The sequence below is a fragment of the Kwoniella europaea genome, chromosome 1 (assembly GCF_036810445.1).
Source record: "Kwoniella europaea PYCC6329 chromosome 1, complete sequence".
NCBI classification, from domain to species: Eukaryota; Fungi; Basidiomycota; class Tremellomycetes; order Tremellales; family Cryptococcaceae; genus Kwoniella; species Kwoniella europaea.
In genome coordinates this window covers 13,642,880-13,664,221 of record NC_089487.1, presented here as the reverse complement: position 1 = coordinate 13,664,221, position 21,342 = coordinate 13,642,880, and the positions used below count along the sequence as shown (strand labels likewise).

At 45.2% G+C, this 21,342-nt stretch overlaps 6 protein-coding genes across 6 annotated transcripts; 2 read left to right on the top strand and 4 right to left on the bottom strand.

The window, feature by feature from the left end:
* Nucleotides 1-918: 918 nt before the first annotated feature.
* V865_005210 (uncharacterized protein) lies at nt 919-3,913 on the bottom strand (the record flags this gene model as incomplete). The annotated part of the gene is made up of 14 exons (XM_066228983.1): nt 919-1,007; nt 1,124-1,368; nt 1,462-1,542; nt 1,622-1,817; nt 1,891-1,977; nt 2,053-2,346; nt 2,477-2,540; nt 2,600-2,709; nt 2,778-2,845; nt 2,902-2,980; nt 3,041-3,105; nt 3,161-3,243; nt 3,308-3,348; nt 3,487-3,913. The coding sequence occupies 14 exons, from the start codon at nt 3,911-3,913 to the stop codon at nt 919-921; spliced, it is 1,929 nt and encodes a 642-aa protein (XP_066085080.1).
* A 430-nt stretch (nt 3,914-4,343) lies between these two features.
* V865_005209 (uncharacterized protein) lies at nt 4,344-7,194 on the bottom strand (the record flags this gene model as incomplete). Its single annotated transcript, XM_066228982.1, has 11 exons — nt 4,344-4,592; nt 4,649-4,675; nt 4,767-4,785; nt 4,849-4,912; nt 4,981-5,209; nt 5,312-5,614; nt 5,714-5,916; nt 6,011-6,299; nt 6,361-6,518; nt 6,594-6,740; nt 6,840-7,194. 11 exons carry the CDS (start codon nt 7,192-7,194, stop codon nt 4,344-4,346), a joined length of 2,043 nt encoding a protein of 680 aa, XP_066085079.1.
* Nucleotides 7,195-10,172: 2,978 nt separating this feature from the next.
* On the top strand, nt 10,173-12,284 carry V865_005208 (uncharacterized protein; the record flags this gene model as incomplete). Its single annotated transcript, XM_066228981.1, has 5 exons — nt 10,173-10,320; nt 10,440-10,492; nt 10,560-10,982; nt 11,049-11,896; nt 11,993-12,284. The coding sequence occupies 5 exons, from the start codon at nt 10,173-10,175 to the stop codon at nt 12,282-12,284; spliced, it is 1,764 nt and encodes a 587-aa protein (XP_066085078.1).
* An 817-nt stretch (nt 12,285-13,101) lies between these two features.
* Nucleotides 13,102-15,529, bottom strand: V865_005207 (uncharacterized protein; the record flags this gene model as incomplete). Its single annotated transcript, XM_066228980.1, has 4 exons — nt 13,102-14,580; nt 14,638-14,795; nt 14,850-15,032; nt 15,091-15,529. The coding sequence occupies 4 exons, from the start codon at nt 15,527-15,529 to the stop codon at nt 13,102-13,104; spliced, it is 2,259 nt and encodes a 752-aa protein (XP_066085077.1).
* Nucleotides 15,530-15,967: 438 nt separating this feature from the next.
* Nucleotides 15,968-18,125, bottom strand: V865_005206 (uncharacterized protein; the record flags this gene model as incomplete). Its single annotated transcript, XM_066228979.1, has 9 exons — nt 15,968-16,034; nt 16,104-16,503; nt 16,598-16,769; nt 16,845-16,860; nt 16,916-16,997; nt 17,069-17,083; nt 17,157-17,243; nt 17,302-17,504; nt 17,845-18,125. 9 exons carry the CDS (start codon nt 18,123-18,125, stop codon nt 15,968-15,970), a joined length of 1,323 nt encoding a protein of 440 aa, XP_066085076.1.
* An 848-nt stretch (nt 18,126-18,973) lies between these two features.
* V865_005205 (uncharacterized protein) lies at nt 18,974-20,170 on the top strand (the record flags this gene model as incomplete). The annotated part of the gene is made up of 5 exons (XM_066228978.1): nt 18,974-19,137; nt 19,242-19,361; nt 19,428-19,668; nt 19,780-19,859; nt 19,930-20,170. 5 exons carry the CDS (start codon nt 18,974-18,976, stop codon nt 20,168-20,170), a joined length of 846 nt encoding a protein of 281 aa, XP_066085075.1.
* Between the last annotated feature and the right edge of the window lie 1,172 nt (nt 20,171-21,342).

The following is a 21,342-nucleotide window of genomic DNA, read 5'->3' as shown; positions in this document are numbered from 1 at the left end:
TCTCTTCTCATCCCAGGTCAGGGTGGACCACCTCCACCGCCACACCCTCACCTTACTTCATCTCACAAACGAAACTCCGCTTAATCCCGCTCGCATTCCACCTGCACGCGACGAAGTGCGTGTGTGGGTGGGTGTATAAATTTCAAAATCATCAAATCATCATCTTCTCTTTCTTTTCTTTCTTCTTCATGCCTTTATGGCAGTGCGGCAGCCCCGGTCATACTTTCCCCAAAAGTTGCTCCTTATCTTACTTTTCCTTTCCAAGACATCGCCTATGGGGTGTCTGAATGGAGGGAAAAGAGAAACGATCAAGTCGAGCGTCAATCCGGTGCGAGAGTAGCTCTTAAGACAAGAACATCTTAGTTCCCATCGCTTATCTAGTTTGGAGACAAATATCGACCTGGTGGACGATTTGGATTAGGCGAGGGATGGTAGTTCGTACATCTCATATTTCATACTTCAGTATGTTGATTTGATTATCCAGTCATGAATATGTTGTCCCCATGATCTCCTTACCTGCGAATACAATATATAGATGATGTCGAACAATTTGAGGTAGGGTTGAAAGCTTGAACGCGAGATATGGTGTTGTTGAGCACATGCTCAATGAGACGATGCTATGGTATCTGGCAAGTCAAGTTACTCCAGTTCTCTCCTGACGTTCCTTCCATCCTTATCCTGACCAACATTAAACATGTCCAGCAAGAATTAAGAGTAGTTGCATCGTAGTTGTCTGTCATCAATCAGATCAACAATCATATCGTATATAATGCCAATAATGTTATATTTTGTGTTTTCGCGATCGCAAAATCTTCAATCATGATCATCATGAAAGCATACTTCCAGCAGCATCAATCATCCTTTCTTTCGGCTCTACTTCCGTCCCGATCCATTATCCCATGCAGTACTAAACCCTCTTTACATCCCTTGAGCCATTTGACTAAGTCTTTCAGCGAACTCTGGATAATTCTTCAAGAACTGTACTTGAGCTTTACTGGCATGTTCATCTAACACATTCATGACGTCAGCTCTCGACTCCCTCCATATGTATATCCAGTACCAATGTGACAACCCTTATTGAACTAGGTAGCAACCTCAGTTGCAGATCATGAACAGCACTCACAAGTGATAGCATTGACCAATTCACCCTCGGTCCTAGCCAACTGGGCAGACTTCTCAAACCATTTAATCGCCTCATCGATTTTACCTTGTTGCAAGCTCAATTGAGCCAAGGTAGCCACAGCAACATCACATTCGGGGTCAATCTCCAAAGCTTTCTGACACAGTTCGTCGGCTCCTACGATATCTTGTTTCCATTGGAATAGAGCAAGAGCTTTGTTGACGAATGGCAAGACGTTTCGTGGTTTCCTACAATACGACAGATACGACAGTCAGCGCAAAGGTCCCACAAAGACTAGCAGAAGGTTGAGATCAGGAGGAAAGGGGAGAGATCACACTCACCTATCTTTGTCAAGTTCAATTGATCGATCAAATCGTTCCAAGGATTCTTGGAATTTCTGTTGATCAAGTAAGAGTTCACCACTAGATTTGTGCATCGCATGGTCAGTTATAACTTCCATCCTGACGAGCTGCATCCCACTCGCAAGAGAGACCAACTCACTAGTAGTTACTTGGTTCCCCTTTATCAGGGAATTCCTTCAAGATCCTCCTGAACGCAGCCATACTCGATCCGACATTACCTTGCTTGTATTGAGCTACGGCAGCTTGGATATGGGTGAAGATGAATGATCCGTCAAGGGCAGTCGATTTGTTGTAATCGGCAATGGCTTTGTCGAACTCTTGCATGATAAAGTAGACTAATGGTAGTGCGATGAACGTCAGCAGTGTACCCGGCGGCAAGTTTGGGATGTGTAACGTAAGAAGACTCACCTTGACCTCTGTGATAGTAGATATCAGGGTCATCTGCATTATGTCGTATAGCAGCTTCGAAGTCACCGAAAGCACTAGCCGAGTCACCTAGATGTGAAAGTTCATCAGTACATACTCAATCACCTTTGAAATAGTGGTACGAGGGAGACCTGAATGACGCACCAAGTTCCATATGCACACTAGCAATCTTGACCCAACTTTGCACGAAATCAGGTTTAATATCCAACGATTTCTGCAGATCTTGTCTGGCACCTTCCGAGTCACCGATCAAGAATTTGAAGGTACCTCGTAAGTTGTATCCCTCAGCTTCGTTGTCCTTTGATGAGATTCCCTGGTCGATAGCTTCGTTGACGAAAGAGACGGCGTGAGAGTAGTCGGCTGCTTCGAGAGCGTCAAAGGCGAGTAAGAGGGTTTGGTCACCTTGCGATGGGTTTTCAGGGAGAGTGGGTTTGGGGTCTACCATGGTATACGTGAAGGGTGTCAGCAGAATCAGAAGATGAAACATGATGGATTCAACGGGGAAATAATTCCAAAGTGGAACGAGTGTGGGTTGAGGGTGATTGATAGATAGAGAACCAGAACTTACGAGGTCGGAAAGCAGAGAGGTAAGCAGAGATGAAAGTTGGTGATGGTAATTTGGGTTCTCGAGTCTGACAGAGAGGGCAGGTATAAGCTGGATATCTCTATTGACATTCATGGTTCAACTCACCTCAAGGATGTCCTTAGCTTTCTTCTGAGCCAACTTCTTCAAACATCTCTCCACTGACATAGCAGCTTGTTCATCTTGGAATCGCTCAATGATGGTGGTAGCGGTGAAATCTATGTTCGCGCCAAAACACTATCAGCCATCGTACATTGTAACAGGGTTTAAGCTGAGCAAATCATACCTCGTACAGCTTCTTCATCCCTACCCAAATTCTCCAAAGCAGTAGCTCGCCTCTTCAAGGCTTTAACGCTGTACCAGCAACCCGTAAGCTGCTATGCTACGGGTGCTGTTTATGGATAACTTACTATGTCTTGTCAAGTTTCAAGGCCTCGTCGCAATCAGCCACACATTTGGCATATTCAGGAGGTGAGAAGTTGGTGTAACCTATCAAGACAAATCAAGTCAGCTAAATTCCTTGCTGCACCGAAAGAGTACGAAGCTCACAAGCTGCTCGATTAGAGAAAAATACCGCATCTTTCCTTATTGAGACTTCGATAGCTTTCGTGTAACTAGAAGAATGTTCAGCTAAGATTGCAATATCGTGCTTAGAGCAGTTGGACTCACCACTCAACTGCTTTTTGGAAATCCTTCTTGGAATAAAGTTTATTTCCTCTATCTTTGAGTGATGCTCCGAGGGTGTTTCTCGCCTATGTAGAAGGACATTGCATCAGCTCCGATATCGTTGTCTTGAGATAGAGAGTTGATACTTACACTGTCGTCCATTGATTCAAGCGTAGTAGCATCTGGAACGTCTACTCAAAATCGTTCAACATTAGCATATAATGCACTTGACACAGATCATTGAGTTATCCTTCCCTGCTTCCTCATTATGATTTGATCGGCTTTTCTGTAAAAGATTTAATCGATCGACTGATCTCAACTACACTTACCAGCTAAGAAACCTTCCTCTTTCACTTCCGTTTCCACCTTTTCTACTTTCTTTTCTTTGGGCTGTTCGATCTCTTCCAATAAAGGTCCCTTGTCCCCTTCGCCCTTTACGAACTTTTCATCTTTAGCCGAAGATGAAGCCTTCTTCTTCTTTTTCTTGTTCTTCTTCGCACTGGATGAAGTACCAGGAGCGGAACTCGAGCTCGACCCAGCATCGCCTGAAGGACCAGCACCCGATGATCTAGTAGAGTACAGGTAATAACCCGCTCCAGAAGCTGCCAAGACTGCACATCCTAATAATATCAATCTTTGGTTCTCCTCGATGAACTTCTGCGTTCTAGTGAGCAATCCTCCGGAAGCCGATGTTGATGGAGCAGCGATAGGTTGGGAAGGGGTGACGATGTGTGCGGGTGGGGCGATAGGCGCCATTTTGTGAATGTCGTATGTGATATGACTATGCTACAGTAGGATAGAGGGATATCTTTATGCTATGCTGTGATGTTGAGCAAGCGACCGATATGAGAACAGATGGGATTTCGATGGAATGTGACCTGTTAGCAGTTAATGTAATTTTTCGGTTGTACATGTAGGAGTATGCTTATGTGCCGATGACGTCCGACCTCTCAACAATTGGCATGCTTAAACATCGGTGTTACAATGTGGCACATAGCTCATTCCACCCCATACAAGTACAGTGCTGGTGCATTCGACTCAATCCTACAAGATCCATATTCCTACAAAGCTACAGCAGTGTGAGAGGGTGAGAGGCATTGGCTTGAGCTGGGAGATCTAGAGTTACCTATTGAGCTTCAGTCTCGAAGCACTGCAAATGACGACTTCTCGCATCTCGCTGATGTCCTTAATCCACCTCCGCCCCTTCCTCCTTCTCACCGACATTCTTATACCTGAACAACGCCCTCTCCCTACTCTTCTTGTGGTCCACTATAGGTTCAGGATAGCCCAACTTCTTGAATTCGCTCTTAGGCATTTGATGAAATGGGTCATGTACAGCTTTTCCCTTCAGGTTTTTCAACTCGGGTACCCAATATCGAATGTATGCGCCAGTAGGATCACATTTTTCCGATTGAGTTAAAGTGTTGAATATCCTCTATGAACGATATGAGCCCCTCACATTCATCTATGGAGACATGCGATATCACTTACAAAAAATGGCTGCGGATCTGTACCAGTCTATATGGCAGAACGAAAAGTGCGAGTTAGCGCTCACACTTACCCATATTGAACCAATTGCACCGAAGAGTGAGGTGGAGAAATCACTTACACTAGCTGTCCATTGCCAACTACGATATAGATAACTCCATCAGCATAATAGACTGCCGAGATCCACGTATATGATCACTCACCCTCCATTGTTAGCAGCTAGATCACCATCGATGAAGCTCTCCATGAAGTATTTCTCGCCCAATCCTACTCATACATCTTAGCATCTCCTGTAACCTTCATCATTGATACTCTAGGTTGAAAGACAGGCTCACTCCAATCAAGCATCAAGCTCTTCACTAGGAAACTGGCCGATACCATTCTGACTCTATTCTCCATCCAACCCCTAGCCTTGCACGCTCTCATCGCAGCATCAACTATGGGATACCCTGTCCTACCATCTTTCCACGCTTGAAGGTGTTCCTCGTTAGTTTCCCATTGGACGTCGGCGAATTTCTCAAGGAACGGTCGACCCATTGATACGCGTGGCCATGTAGCCATCACCTATCCTCAGGCCAGCGTCAGCATGATCCGTCCGACCCATCTTACCTCTCGCTACGCTATCTCTTAGACATATCTTAGACATGTTAGATAGAACCCACTTACATGATTATAGAAATCTCTCCACGATACTTCCTGAACCCACATGCCCACACCTGTATCTCTCCCACTCTCCAATTTCCCTCCCTTGAGCTTCTTCGCTTCGTTCAATACCATCCTAGCTGATATCACGCCAGCTGCAAGGTACGGCGACAGCCTCGAAGAGTTATCTCCATCCACCAGATTTCGACCTGTCTGGTATTGAGCTACTCGAGATTCCTTTTGGGATTCGTCTGTGCCTGGATTCAAGGGTAATGTGAATTGGAATTGGGTTTGACGAGGCTTAGTATGTAAGAATCGATGAAGTAGCTACATCATTGCGAATAATCAGCCATTGGTCTCCACTTTCTCCACCCGTCTCTTCTCAGATGATACAGTTCGCCCAGGAATGATGGTCTGGATACTCACCTCTTTAGCTTTATCTGTACCTTCCGGCCAAACCTCTTTCAACTTTTCCCTTTCCGGACATTCAAATCCCTCTACATGATCTGGTATATCCTCTTCAAATAGCTTGTTGAACTGATTTTTCGATTTGATAGAATCGTCATTGGCTTTGGGTGAAGGTGACATATTGAGATAATGCGGTTGTTGATCAAGTAATTTGGCCCATGCTAGTGAATCCCACCGAATTCACCATTAGTATTGCGGCGCCCCCTACCTCATAGATCATGGTTTTATGATCTGAAGATTTGACGCAACACTCACCTCTCTGCCAAGGACTGAACACGCTCATAGGTTTACCCTGCTGACTCTTTATCTTACCAGGCGGGACCACCAATCTATCATGTATACATCTCACATCGATTCCATTCTCCCTCCCTAGTTTGACCGTCGCAATATCTCTCCTCAACTCGTCGATTTCATATTCGATATTGACAAACAGGTGCTTGGCTCCGAGTGAAGGTAAGATCTCGGTGATGACTCTTCGAGGAATCTGTAATCTCCTGTCGTATGAGGCGATATGGATGGGGATGTTGAGCTCATGGAATTTGGTCTGTCATATACGGTCATCGAGTATTCGATTATACGTATATTTATCTGAGAATTGAGCTCACCTTGAGATCACGTAGGTTTCTTAGGATGAAGTCAATCTTCTTATTACTCCTATCATGAATCTTATAATCACCTGGACTAATCACAAACAGCACGATAAGGGGTATACCGAAGTCCTGAGCTTTATCAGAAGCTTTGTGTAGAGCGGTATTGTCTTCAACTATACACAAAATAGACATTAACACATCAGCATATAAATACTGGTTTGAAGTGGAAAGATGGTTGATACACTCACTCCTTAGATCTTCCATTCTCATCCAGTATACAACACTTTCACCTTTCTCCGCTTCCTTTTGACCCTTCTCGATCAGTCGCTCGAGTTGATTAAGGGGAGGATCTTCATCTGCTCGAGCAGCATCTTCAGAGGTAGCGATCTTTCCCTCTAAATCAAACGCAGATCAAAACTTTGCGTCAGTATCTTCAACTGGCTTACTTCAAAGCTAAATAGCTATATGTTTTTGAAAAGTTAACGTGCACTCACTGATCTCATAAGCATTCTTCTTCTTCTCCTTACTGCCTTTCTCACCAGCAACGCCTCCTCCTTCCGGACCATGTCCATCAGACCTATCAGGTTGCCCTTTCATCTCCTCGTCCTCCGCTCCCTTCCTCTTCTTGTTCGGACTTTCCACTTCATCCTTGGCATGTCTCTTCTTCGATATAGCAGCCATATCTTCTTGAATATGATGTAATTCCCACAAATTCGGTTCGTCACCTTTCTTTGTATATGCTGCTTTCCGACTACTATTTCCGGGGTCGGAGGAGGTGTGGATGGGTTTCTTAGGGGATAAAGCTAACGATTTCGATTTCGGATCTGATAATAATGTTAATTGGAGCATATGAGTGATTGTCCTTGTTGTACAGAATAAAAGAGGCGATGTCCTTATACTTGATCTAAACGATGAATGGGTGATTCTTGTGATGCTAAAAGCAAACATTAAAAGTTGATAAACAAAGAATCGAATCAACAAGAGAAAACTGAAGCTGAAAGAGATGTCAATAAAGATCTACTTAAAGTTGACGTCAACTTAGAACTGTCTAAATACATCACATTACCATTTTTGGTATATCGATATCATCTCTATACTTGCTCCGGCCAAATCAGTGGGAGATATCTCACACATCTCATGTCGATCGAAGTGAAACCAGAACATCACATCCGACACAACCTGAAAATCGTCATCATCGATCGAGAACTTAGATCAGCGCCACCATGCGGCGATCACCGTTCGTCGATCTTTCCTCTTGTGGCAGAATCAGCTGCCCACTACTTGTATAGCTGTCCTGATGCACCAACGCAAGAAGGTCTTGATCGCTGAGTTCCTCATATCGGTATGGTATACAGTCATACATGAGCCTTCGCCCTCCTGTTTAGTCCGTCGAATCTAGGTGACTATGCTACACTCACACTTGTAGAGCGCCCGCGTTCACTTCAGATTGAACTGCTCTCCGTCACTAGGGAACCTGTGAATCAACCCTTCTTGAGTGGAGGGAAGCATCTAAAATGGGAATGGGACATTATCGGGGCACGACTCTATATTCGATCGAAGCATACAAGTGAGATCCAAGACTATTTTGAGTATGTAATGTTACACCTCCGGATGATAATATCACCACATCGATCTATTGCGTACTAACACTCTTGCCTTGATTACCCGTCCCTGGATATTGGAAAGACCGTTGAGTGCTTCTTCAGTGCGATATAATATTGAACATTCTGTGATGGCAATATGCGTCCCCATCGAAGCTCTATCCGTATCTCTCGGGGCAGATCTATTCCACGTTCATACCAGTTGATATACACATCAGTGCTCAGCATCAAGCAATTAAGGCGCCTTGGGGCGCTTCTGAGAACTCGCAGACAAAGGTAACTGAAGACAAGCCACAATCTTTCTGCTAGCACAAAAACCTCACGAAGACTATCTCTCCTCGGTTGGTCGGTAGATGGCCCGATAGCCAAATAGCTTTCCCCACTGTCTGTGAGTCTGGGAATAAACATCCCCGTTCTGGAAAGCATTGATTTCCAAAGCCCCGTCGTCCTCTTGGACAGGGCCCCTTCTCTTATCGAGGCTTGTGATAACGAGAAACACATAATCGTGTCTAATGGGGTAAAAGCATAAGCATGTTTATAACAATGACCGTGGACCCGGGTGCCTCTGGCACACTTTTCCGCTCTCAACAAAGCGGAGGTTTGGGACCTGTCACATCAGATTCTAGCACGTCATTTCTGCTTTTGTTGCGAAATAATCAGCTCGGTCACCACTCTGTGATTATCTTCGGTATACGGTCCGCCATATCGCAGTAACGTCGTTTGGCAGGTGCTCGTATCTGTACACTGCTGTGCAGGAGAACGATCACGATCATTTGACCTGAGTCAAAGATAGATTGGTTCCCCGATCATGGTCAGTGTGAAACGATACTAAACCTCGAGGGGCACTGGGGTTCATATGGGTCAACACAGTCTAAAATCAGACCATTTTTCAAGGTCCTAATCAATCTATAAAGCCACAAACCTTTGTTTTCTCACTGATACACGCTTCAAATGATTATCAGGCTGATCCCCGCTTGGACATTCCAAGAAATACGAAAAGTTTTATTTTTAGTCTCGTATGTGTCTTAGCATCCCGCGGCCGTAGTTCCCATGATAGCTCCAATAGCGACCCTGAACGCTATGATGCGGTGGCTTGACCCAAAAGTCTCTGTCTTTGCGCTTCTCGCGCTAAAACCGAAAGTCGGACCGGCGGTGTCAAAGTGAAAAGGAAAAGATCCGAGGAATAGCATGTGGCGTCCGGCGGTAACTAAACATAACGTACGTCACAGGCATTTTTGCTCTTAGCGTCTTTTCGCTTAACGTGGAAAGAGGAAAATTTTCAAACCCACACGACCTTGATCAAATCAGTCTAAAACGATTCGAGCACTTTTCGAGAGGTTTGTGCTGTGAATTGGCTTGAAACTCATAGGATAACCGCAGATTTTGCTATGCTATCAGGTTGGGACAAGGTTGATGTCTCGGACCGACCTGTCATTGCAACCAAGCTCACCCAGGTAATTCTGTTCGCACAACGAGTTTTGTTTTGAACAGTAGCAATCACAGACACACAAGAAAGCTCGACATTCCGCATCGGACCAAGGGGAGTTAGGCGAAAGCCGTCGAAACCCTTTGGTATATGAAAATCTGTAATATGATGACGTTTGTGGATCATGTTAAAACCAAGTGAAACGAGGGATTTCAGGCAAAAATGCATAAATAAGGAGCGGCGTACAGCTCAGGTCGGATATTTCGTTCCGGAGAGCATGGGATCCTCGATCAAAACAGATCAGGGGCAAACAAAGAGAGTGTGTGGTGAAAAAAATTGGGATGGTTTGTTTGTTTTTGATTTTCTCATTTCGGAACCTCCTTGCAAGTGGGGGTATTATCCGAGGGTGATGATGTTAGAGGCTTGATGAAAATTTTCATGATCAAGTATCAAACGAGAGGAAGAGTAATGTAAACTGGGGTACTAATGCAATATCATTAATATCAATGCGGGGACAAACAAAATCTTTACCATGGAATGCATGTAGGCCCATCGTGGAGATGAGATAGATATATAAACAACATGATTCGATCCAAATCTGGGATCCCCTCTTTTCTGTCTTTATTTATTTCTTCTCCTTCACGATTTCACTCTTGGTTTTATACTAACATACTTCATTCGCCTTTCTGTATATATCAGATAAAGGCTTTCTTCATAACAACACTGAAAATTAAAGCTATAGACCTATATAGCTCTCCACGAACAATCTCCTCACATCACATCACACGACACCCAACAAAATGGCCTCTTCACCAGTTGAGAAGCCAGGCAACGTCTTGGGCGGTACTCAACCATTAGCCAGATATGGTGGTCTCAACGGTAACGCATTGTTATATGCAGTAGTAGCTATCGCTACTTGTGGTTTCTCTCTTTTCGGTTATGATCAAGGTGAGTTCTTCCGGTTCTTAAGCCACAACAATAGAAAAACGTCATAACCCGATATTGGGATTTTTCAAACCCTCATTTGGAGCCAAACAAAAGTGCTTACGACTCCTTTCGCTCCATAGGTTTGATGTCCGGTATCATTGCTTCCAAGCAATTCAACACTGAATTCCCTGCTGTAAGCTCACACTGACCCAATCCATAGAATGAGACAGTCGCTTATATTGTGCATATCTTGTTTATAGACCAAACAAAGAGATGCCAACGATGTACACGCTGGTACCGTTCAAGGTTCCGTCACATCATGTTATGAAGTTGGATGTTTCATTGGCGCTTTAGTCGCATTCTTCATCGGTGACAAGATGGGTAGAAGGAAGATGATGTTCGGTGGTGCTGTCGTCATGATCATCGGTACCGTCATCTCCGTTACCGCTTTTGGTCCTGGTGATACCTCCGGAAGAGGAAATGTCGGTGGATTCGTTCAATTCATCGTTGGTCGAGTCATCACTGGTTTGGGTAACGGTGCCAACACCGCCACTATCCCTTCATGGGTAGCTGAAACTTCCAAAGCCCACAACAGAGGTTTCCTTATTTGTATGGAAGCTTCTACCGTTGCTGTCGGTACTGTTATCGCCTACTGGATCGATTTCGGTCTTTCTTTCGTTGACGTGAGTTTCATCTTTCAATATATACTCTTGTCATGCCAACAGTTGCTGACTGACCAATTGATGTAGTCCTCGGTATCATGGCGATTCCCCATTGCTATGCAAATCCTTTTTGCCCTTATCCTCATTGGTGGTGTCGCTGTCCTCCCCGAGTCACCTCGATGGCTCATCGCCCATGGACGGTCCGCTGAAGGTCTCAAAGTCATTGCTGCCCTCGATGCTCGATCAATCGATGATCCCGTCTCTATCGCCGACCACAAGAAGATTGTCGACGCTTTAGCCGCTCAAGCCGCCGTCAAAGCCAACAAGACTCGAGACTTGCTCAAGATGGGTAAACAACAACACTTCCGAAGAGCTTTGGTCGGTGCCTCTACCCAGTTATTCCAACAGATCGGAGGTTGTAACGCGGTTATCTACTACTCTACTGTCTTATTCGAGAACCAAATTGGATTGGAGACTCAATTATCTTTGATCTTGGGTGGTGTCTTATCGGTCGTCTACATGATCTTCGCGTTAACCTCTTTCTTCCTCGTTGAGAAAGTTGGTCGAAGAAAGTTGTTCTTGTGGGGTACTGTCGGTCAAGCCGTCTCCATGTTCATTACTTTCGGTTGTCTCCTACCCGGTGACGCTCAATCTGCCAAAGGTGCCGCTTTCGGTCTTTACTTCTTCATCGCTTGGTTCGGTGCTACCTGGTTACCTCTTCCTTGGTTATACCCAGCCGAATTGAACTCCATGGCCGTCCGAACTCAAGCCAACGCTGTATCTACCATGGTTAACTGGATTTTCAACTTTACCGTCGTACAAGTTTTACCTACCATGACCGCTTCCATCGGTGCCTACACTTTCTTATTCTTCGGATTGATCAATTTGGTCTTCTTGCCCTTCATCTACTTCTTCTACCCCGAGACTACAGGAAGGTGAGCATCTTTTCCTCCGTTTTAATTTTTAGTTTTTCTTTTCTTTTCCTTCGGAGGTAAATATCACAGCTAACTCTTCCCCTCGGATATTACCAGATCGTTAGAAGAATTGGACGTTATCTTCGCGCACGCTCACCTCACTCAACGAAGACCCACGCTCGTCGCTGCCGAATTACCCAAGTTGTCCGACCACCAGATCCAGGAGATGACCGACAGGTACGATATTCACGGTGGGGACAACGCTGAGGACCCCGAGGCTATCGGTGCCCCAGTCAACGTAACTCCCGACACTACTCTTCCCCCTGTTCACCCTCAGGATCACGCTGAGTCTGGGGAAGCCACCAGAGTCCCAACTCCGACCGAAGGACACGTCAAACCACCTCAATAAGTGGCGGTCGTTCGAGGGGTTAGGAAGGAGAAAGTAAAAAAGAAAATAGGAAAACTCATTCAGAGCCAGGTTCTTAAATGGAAACCTGATTACTTATGTAGAATACCTCGATTTGGTCTTTTCAAAAGTCATTTCATGTAGCTCTAGAAATCAAAAACAAACGAAAATCAAAAATAATCATACATTCCGTAGAGCATAGATATCACATACATTTTATTCCATATACATCCACATCCATACCCCTAATACATATCTTTCATGCAGTAATATCTTGCGCATCTCCTATTGGGCGTTCTGATCACATTTGCTCTCGACTTCGTTCAACAAATTGAGCAAGAGAAGTCATTCAGTTCGTAGCGACACCTGCAAGACAGCTCCGCCACTCTAGACTTTAGAGTTCCGAAGATTACGTAATCCCCGTGCCCCGTGGTCTCAATCACTAGCCAGATGAATGGCCAAACAGGCTGTAGCGGACACACCACCTGTCTGTGCATCAGTTGCGATTATTCACGTTGAGATACTTGTACAAGGTGAGAGTGGGATGTGAGGAAAATCTTGTGCCAGCTTAAATGATACTAACTCTCACAATGGTGAAGACGACGAATGATTTTTAGTTGTATCAGAACAACAATCGTGTGGTGAAACCATGATACTGACACAGCATGTGACGTAAATGTGAACAGTAGAAGTCTTTGATATTAGGCGGGATAATCTTGTTATTCATGATAGCTCGGTTGGTACTACACCGACTACAACATAGTATATGTGATATATACATTGGACAGAGCCCATTTGGTCCACCTATACTTTGCTCTCGTCAAAAGCTATCATCGAAATCGCAATCCATCTCTCTCTTCCCCTTCGTATTTCCGTCCGACCTCATGTCATTGATCGAAAAACCCAAGGTTGGAAGACGAGTCATCCTTCTCTTAGTCATCTCTTGCTCCATCGCTCGGGCTTGTGCTCGAATACCAGATTGACGCGGTTGGGACTGGACAGGTGGTCCTGTAGCGGTTGAACCATACATACGAAGAGGTCGAGGTGGACCTCCTGAGGAATTTCCAGAAGGAATGCTCTCAATCCCAGAGTTGAGCGAATTCTCATTGTCCTTCTTGCTGGTTAGGGTCTCTGAGAACAGGGCGGATCCTGCGATATCTCGAGTACTTGGTGTCGGATTCCTTGACTTTTTAAGACGAGATTTTGATTTCGGACCAGGTGGTGAGGAAGAAGATCCACTCGAGATCTCTATAATCTCTTGTACTGATTGGCCACGAAGTGTAGCTCGTGAGGAGGTTTTTCGAGTTATTGGCGTTGTCTTGTTTTTGATGATACTGGGCGTATGCGATGAAGGATTCCATCGAATTGGTTCTCGCGTCTTGTTCGACATCAATCGGGTGACAGGTCGATCAGAAGGGTCGGGAGAAAGCTTGGCTTTTTTCGTAGGTCTCGGAGAGGACAAGGGATTAGACCCTTTCTTTGACGCTTTAGGTGTATTGTCGACGGCTGAGGACATTGTTGATGCAGAAGGCATGGCGGGAGACGAATCGGATGCCGTGGTTGTTCCATGGGTGGCTTGGGGAGTTGACGTGATACTATCTTGATTTTGCGAGAAATCCAGCGGAGCCGGACAAGGTAAGTCGAGTGAATCAATTTGCGCTTCTAGGGAGGCTGATCGAGTGCGGTCGATCGAACCAAAATCTGAGGTGCCGGAAACGGGGAGTGTGCCAGATATGAGGGAGCGGAATGATCGATGACGTCCATCCCGAGTGAGATTTGTCGTCGTTGTACCTAATCGTTCTTGCGTTACTGCCGCGTCGGCTAAATTTTCAAGACTGTTCGGTCGCGTAGCTTCGAAAGGCGGGATCGAGAACGGAGTAAGCGATCTATTGAGGGGATTGTTGCTTTTGGTCGAGGTACGGATGTCCTGGAGCAGAATTTGCTTGATTTCCTCTTGGGTGGCAGCGTGCTTTTGCATTGATGTTTCGATACCTAGTAGGGTTTCGTAGCACTTCTTCAAACGCTCATCGTTTTGATCAGGTTTCTCGGGATTGGGAGGTGGTGAGATAGGTGTAGGAGGAGATCTTGTGAGAGACTTTCCTGGTGGAGCTGCTGAAGGTTGCGAATGAGAATGCTGAGAAAACTCTTCCACTTTAGTCGTCAGTCCATCAAGGGCGTCCTTGAAGACGGCTACGCTAGTGATAGCTTCGGGGAGGCCTTGCAAAGATCCCAGCAAGACAATGAGATTGTCGATTCCACTGAGTTTATTGGTGACATGGTTAAGGAGATTGATCAAAGCCTTTGAGAACCTGAAGGTTAGCTTGCTGTCTCGGTACAAAGACTTGGGATATCTCACAGTGTCATTGCCCGAGGTGGGTTGGGGTGCAGATGTAACCGGGTTGAACGTCTGGGGAATATGCGGTATAATTTTTGATGCTGAGAGGGAAGCGATATCGTTGGGAAGGGTAGTGATCTTATCTGCACACCCTTGGATATCGCTGACGACTGGAGTGACTATTATACGACATCTCAGTATACCCTTTCAATGCACTAATAAGTAATACTTACATTGAGTGGTTATCTCCTCAACCATCTCCTCTCTTGTGGCAAGGGAGTTTTGCCCTAATTTCAACTCGTGCAATTGATCGCGTAATTTTCGATTGTCCGTTTTCAAGGCAAAAAATTCCTTGTTCATGTCATCGATTTTCTGATTGAGTATCACATCCCTTTCACTACTCTTCTTATCCAATGCTAGAACACAAAACATCAGATCTCGTTCACCCGAAAACCTGATCTTGTAAAAACGTACCTGACAAATGAGCCAATATCTTATCCACTCCAGTCGGCTTCTTCTCCCTACTCTTCTCATATATCTCCTGAGCAGTTCTAGATGTATTGGGACTACCACTAGAATTTACAATTCTGGGAGAAGCTGAAGACGCAGATGGTTGAGGGGGTCGTGGTGTGGCATGTTGAAGAGTGGACGGTGGTGGTAAGTGGTGTGAACGAGAGAAAGGGTCGTCTGTGGGTTGGAATCGAGATGAGGGAGGAGGGGTTGATGATGGTGGAGGAAGTCGACGAGGCTGTGTGTGTAAGTGAGGGGGAAGGGAATGTGAATGGGTACGGGTAGGAGAGGGAGATACAGGTGGTGGAGGTTTGAACCCTCTCGAGGAGGAAGAGGAGGAAGAGGAGGAAGAGGGACGTTGTCGGAACACCGAGAGGGGGTCGAAAGATGGACTGGATGACATGTTTCAGTATAGGATAGGTCAGTATGTCCGATATGATGAGCTGACCAGAAAATAGAAAGAGAGAAGAGATGAGAGAGGGAATCAGATGGATGATAGGATGTCTATGCATGTATTTATAGATGAGATGAGGTGAGTTGACTGGATTCGATTCCTTAAGTTAGACTATGGTCTGTGCGCCCAAAGGGATGTAAGTTGTGCACAGACCATACACTTCCCATCGACACCATCCTTTGGGTGATTAATGCCCCGAAGGATGTCATTCTTACATCCTAGTCACCATCGAGTGTTGGTCAATGAATTGGTCTGTCAACGGATGGCCTCCGATACGATAGTATGATGGAGATGAGCAGCTGAGAATCTTTCAGTTAATTCATACTATAGCTACAATTGGTATTGATCTCTTCTTCTTGACCTAATCGTGATCTTCGTTTCTCAGTTTTAGAGGACCTTGTTAGCCCAGTCATCGACCTTGGTCAATTGAGGGAAACCAGGTGCAGGGGGTTCACTGATCATACAACATAGTCAGCAAATCACATATGTAGCACGGATCGCAAGGTGAAGGGGCTAAACCTACCTGAATTGAGTTTGTACAAAGACCTTTTCCACTCCAGCATACCTCTTGTCGAATTTCTCATACAACTTGGGGAAATCTTCGATAGATACTCTATGAGAGACTAACATACTAACATCGAATTTACCAGTCAAGATGTAATCGTTCAAGATCTCGTGCCAGTAAAGGTGTACGGGTGCTTGACCATTTCCGATGAATCTTACACCTTTCTCCATCAACGCACCGATGTTGAAGTGGTTGGTGTATCCTGCATAAGCACCGATAAGACCCACTCGACCGAACTTCTTGACTAGCCAGATCATCTCATTAGGAGTCTCAGACACATCCGTTTCAAGCATGAGGGCTTTCTCAACTTTGTGAAGCAGTGTCTTGGGTTCGTGGAATGAGGTAGCATCGATACAGACTATACATCACGGGAAGCAATCAGCATAATATTCTCATATTGGATCTGCAGCATAGATGGCAAAGGATATGATCAAAATCGAAACCATGCTCACCATCTAAACCACCAGGTACTTCACCGCTGATCTTCTTGGTAACGTTCTCAGTCTTGAAGTCGACTGGCACTACATTGCCGAGTTTGGCAGCAGCGGCAAGTCGAGCTGGTTGGGTGTCGATGGCATAGACTTTAGAAGCGCCCTTGAGAAGAGCCCATTTGACACATGCGAGCTATGAAAGAAAAGAGTATTAGCACCGAATGAAACAGGCCTGCTCCGGTTTTGCAGGTATGGAGGATTCACGTACACCGATGGGACCGAGACTACATGGATTACACAATCAGCCAATGGTACATGTCAATCAGAAGCAAAACTCACCCCCAGATACCGACGATGTCACCTTCTTCGACTCTAGTGTCAACTACAGCGTGATAAGAGGTTGGGAGAACATCGGACAAGTCTATTGAAAAGCGTTGTCAGTGATTGTCGCAAAAGTGGCACTTTCAACTCCGTCGTCCCAAGTCAACTTACAAAGTACTTGTTCGTCTATTCACACGGAATATGCATATAGAGTCAGCTATTCTCGTGTATGAGTATAGGGAGATATTTGGGTACATACCTGATACACCAGGTGGGACCTTGAGGCAGTTGACTTCACCGAACGGTACTCGGGCATACTCAGCTTGTCCTCCAGGAAGTCCTCCAGCTGTAGATATTTGGAGTTTCATCAATCTGTCCGCAAAATTGCAGGGCTATAGGCTTACTCATATGTCCATAACCAAAGAAACCAGCGTCCCTCTGTCCGTACATGCTGGCCATGAGACTAGAATTGTTGGTCCTATCGCACATTGACGAGAAATTCTTCTTGCAGTATCGACAGGTACCACAAGCGACTTGGAACGAGGTAACGACTTTGTCCCCGGGCTTGAGGGTAGTGACTCCTGGTCCTACCTTATCGACAACACCCCTGAACGTGCGTTTGTCAAGTTAGCTAACCAGTATGTTGAAAGAAATTGATACCAAACGGCGAAGAAGAAGGGGTGGAAGGAAGGAGAGGAGATCTGCTAGAGCGGCGACATCCGCTTAACGCTGTACGACAACCACCCTACTCACCCCCACGCCCGTCATTTGCAACTCTCGCCTCTTCTCATTGCTGCTCCTCTTCGTCGCGTCTCGCCCTTGGCCCGGTCTCCGTCTCGCCTACGCACCCAAAGACCTCTAGTTCTCTCCTCTCTTTCTCTTCACTTCACCTCGCCACTACTATTTCTTCTCCTCTCTCCATCCTGCAGAAGCTGATCAATACTCACATGAACTCATGACCTAGTATATCTCCCTTTTGCATACCCAACATTTCAGAATGATACAAGTGCAAATCACTTCCGCAGATAGTCGTACCGGTGACTTTAAGTATAACATCTTTATCTTCTGAAATATCCGGGATGGGAGCATCGACAATTTGAACCTTCTCATTTCCGAACCATGCTAAGGCTTTCATGGTTGCTCCATCGGGTCGGTGCTTGTACTCTGGATTAGCAGCGACTGGGACTGGACCCATTGAATCTTGAACGAGGTTGGCTACTGCTTGCATTTTGATCTATTATGGTTGTTCTGTGGTTTTTATTTCGATGATCAAATTTAACTGTGTTATTGCGGCGATAGTTTCTTTGCTTGTTCTATATATATGTATGTATATAAACTTGGACGCTCAAGTCTCGACCATCGGAATCACCCATCGTCATAAGGTGGAGTGAGTTACTTAGATAGTCACCTGCATCATACACTTCTGCATTGTACACTTCGATTTGCTGGAATGACAGAATTTCCAATGACGTCAAGGGCAATGACGTCAAGGAACGATATTTAGTGCAACCTCCACTTGATTCCTGTTCAACATCAGCTCTGTTTCTTCCTTTTCATATTTGGCGATTCTGATGCATATGGGGCATCATCCTAGCGAGTGACGCATTCGCCGAGAAAGACGGAGCATCCTATGAGGTACAGATCCATGCTCAAGACTTTGCAGTATAGAAGGCTCTGGTTCCAACGACGGCAGTGATTTGGTCGGAGAACACCAATGTGACAAGGCTGGTGGTTCAGACCGTCGCACCAGGATCGGGCTATACTGTTCTGCATCTCTCAAGAAGCGATGCCCGTCCATGAAGCGAGAAAATGCATAGCATGGCAAAGCAGCGCGGGCAAAGACAAAGACTATGTTGTTCTGGCAACTTGGTTATCAGACTCTTAAATAAATGCCACGTCAGGTATCCCGATCTTGAAGACCTCCACATGCAGCTTCTCTGAACGATCTTTTCGTCGCTGCATACCAAACACAACCGGCATGCGAAACATGTCACAGACAACATCGAAATCAATACTGTAATCAAAGTATAATCCCGGATAGAACGACAACCCGACAGGTCAAACGGCTGAAGCAAAATGGTCAGAGAGATCGATCCACCTTCGATTCAGAAAGAATTCCTGCTAGCTGCTTTGGCAGAAGGGAAACGATTAGATGGGAGACTACCGCTGGAGCAGAGGAAGATCGAATTTGTCTTTGGGGAGGAGTTGGGGAACGTGGAGTGCAGGCTTGGGAAGACAGCGTAAGTATTTGTTTCAGCAAGACTCAACATACTGAACAGATAGATGTCTCGTGGTAGATCTACCTTGAACTTTTATACTGATCAGGAGATATTGTCCTTCCTAGTGTCCTCGCCCAGGTGACAGCAAGTATAGTGAAACCACGAGAAGATAGACCGTACGAAGGTTTCTTGTTGATAAATTCGGAGATTGGACCTATGGCTAGCAGTGTATACGAGAATGGAAGGTAGGTCACCATCTTCCTGAATATAACAAGCTGAGGATTTACTGAAATTCTTATAATCCAATCCAGATCAAGCGATTCAGAGATCCTCATCACGCGCCTACTAGAAAAATCCATCCGTCGAACGGAAGCCATTGACCGCGAAGCTCTATGTATATTAGCAGGCGAGAAAGTATGGCAATTGCGATTGACTTTACATTTCCTCAGCGATTCGGGCAATCTGTTAGATTGCGCTTCGCTGGCGAGTATGATGGCGTTGAAACACTTTAGGAAACCTGATGTGGAAGTGATTGGGGATGAGGTTATCATTGTGAGTATGACTATAGCATTGCAGTCAACATCAATAGGTTGAGAGCTGGTATCGGGACAATGAGGTGAAGTTTGGAGAAAGGAGAGAAGCTGATCCATCACAACTTGGTAGCACTCGCCCGAGGAACGAGCACCGGTACCACTGGCTATACATCATACGCCTTTATGTCTAACTTTTGCATACTTTGAAAAGTAGGTTACGCTTCTATTCATCACATCGTATGTTCCCATCAAGTAATTACTAAATGTGCTTTCACTTTAGCCTCTCACCGATTCTCGATCCTACGCACCTCGAGTCGACATTGTGCTCCGGTACTTTAACGGTAACGATGAATGCTCAAAGGGAGATCTGCGTACTATCGAAAGCCGGTGGTACACCTTTGTCTGTCGAGGAAATCATGGGGGTTGTCAGAGTAGGCGTGGATAAAGTTCGAGATATGGTTAAGATCATGGACGAAGCTTTAGAGAAGGACAGGGAGAATAGGGTCGTTGAAGTGCGATGAACAGTGCAGAGAGGAAAAAAAAAGACATATTTTCGACGAAGTGGATGGGCACTCCAGATCAATGACTTGGTCTTTATCAAAGTAAGCCGAGAAGTAGTCAGATTTATTGGCCATGTAGCATGATAATTGCAGGGGACAGCACCAACCAAAATATACGATCATACCCAGCATCAATATACCCCGCAATCCCTCGAGTACAAGTCATATATCAGTTGATACACCTATGCATGTATAGTATCTCTTCATTGCATTTGACTGTTATGTTTCATCGCATTTGTATACACGCATGGGAATATTTTGCGCCACTATGTGGAACAGGTCCAATGGGATGGTAAGAGAATGCATCAGAGGCTGCAAGCTGAAACGTGATTCACACTACTGTCACTTCAGCGACACGAACATGCATGTTCTCACTCGATGATATACAATGATAGATGCATGTATGGTGGTGACGATATCAACGGGTAAATCTGTGTTGATGTTATGCAGCGAGTGAAATCAGGATGAGACACTACACTACTAATCTTACTATTTTTACACCGCTTTGATCATCCTCACCCACCCTCATCCAGTGTATCAATCAAATCAATCAAAGCATTTTTTTCAAACTACATGGTGATTCCTTCACATTCACTTTCCACCATCATCCTTTAACCACTCACCACCACTCACTTCCTCGCTCACCATCATAAATGCGATAAATACACTCCATCGACGCATTGCAACCTCGACCTCCGGATCGAATTCAGCAACTTATCAATTACGAGAATCACGGGTATACGCAATTCTACAATCACCATTTACGTGCTCCTTTTCCAACTTTCCCTTGCCCCGCTGCCAGTAATTCATTTTTATCTAAAACACATTCGAGACAGACGCAGAACACAATAGAGATCAACGGTTGATCTTCCATAGAACACTTGGCCAGACGGAGTAGGTAAGATCAAGCAAGTCGATCAATTCATGCTTCGACCGTGGTGAGCATAAGGGGATGGACCGTTTGTTCAGGTCAGTTTAGTATTCTTCTCCCTTGATCATCACAAACCAGTGTTATCACAGATCAACATATCGACCGCTTCTGAAGACCGTTGTATACTTGTTTGACGACATCTTTCGTATACATACATATTTGCTTTGAGCTGATCATATCTTTTGTCGTGCCTACTACCGAT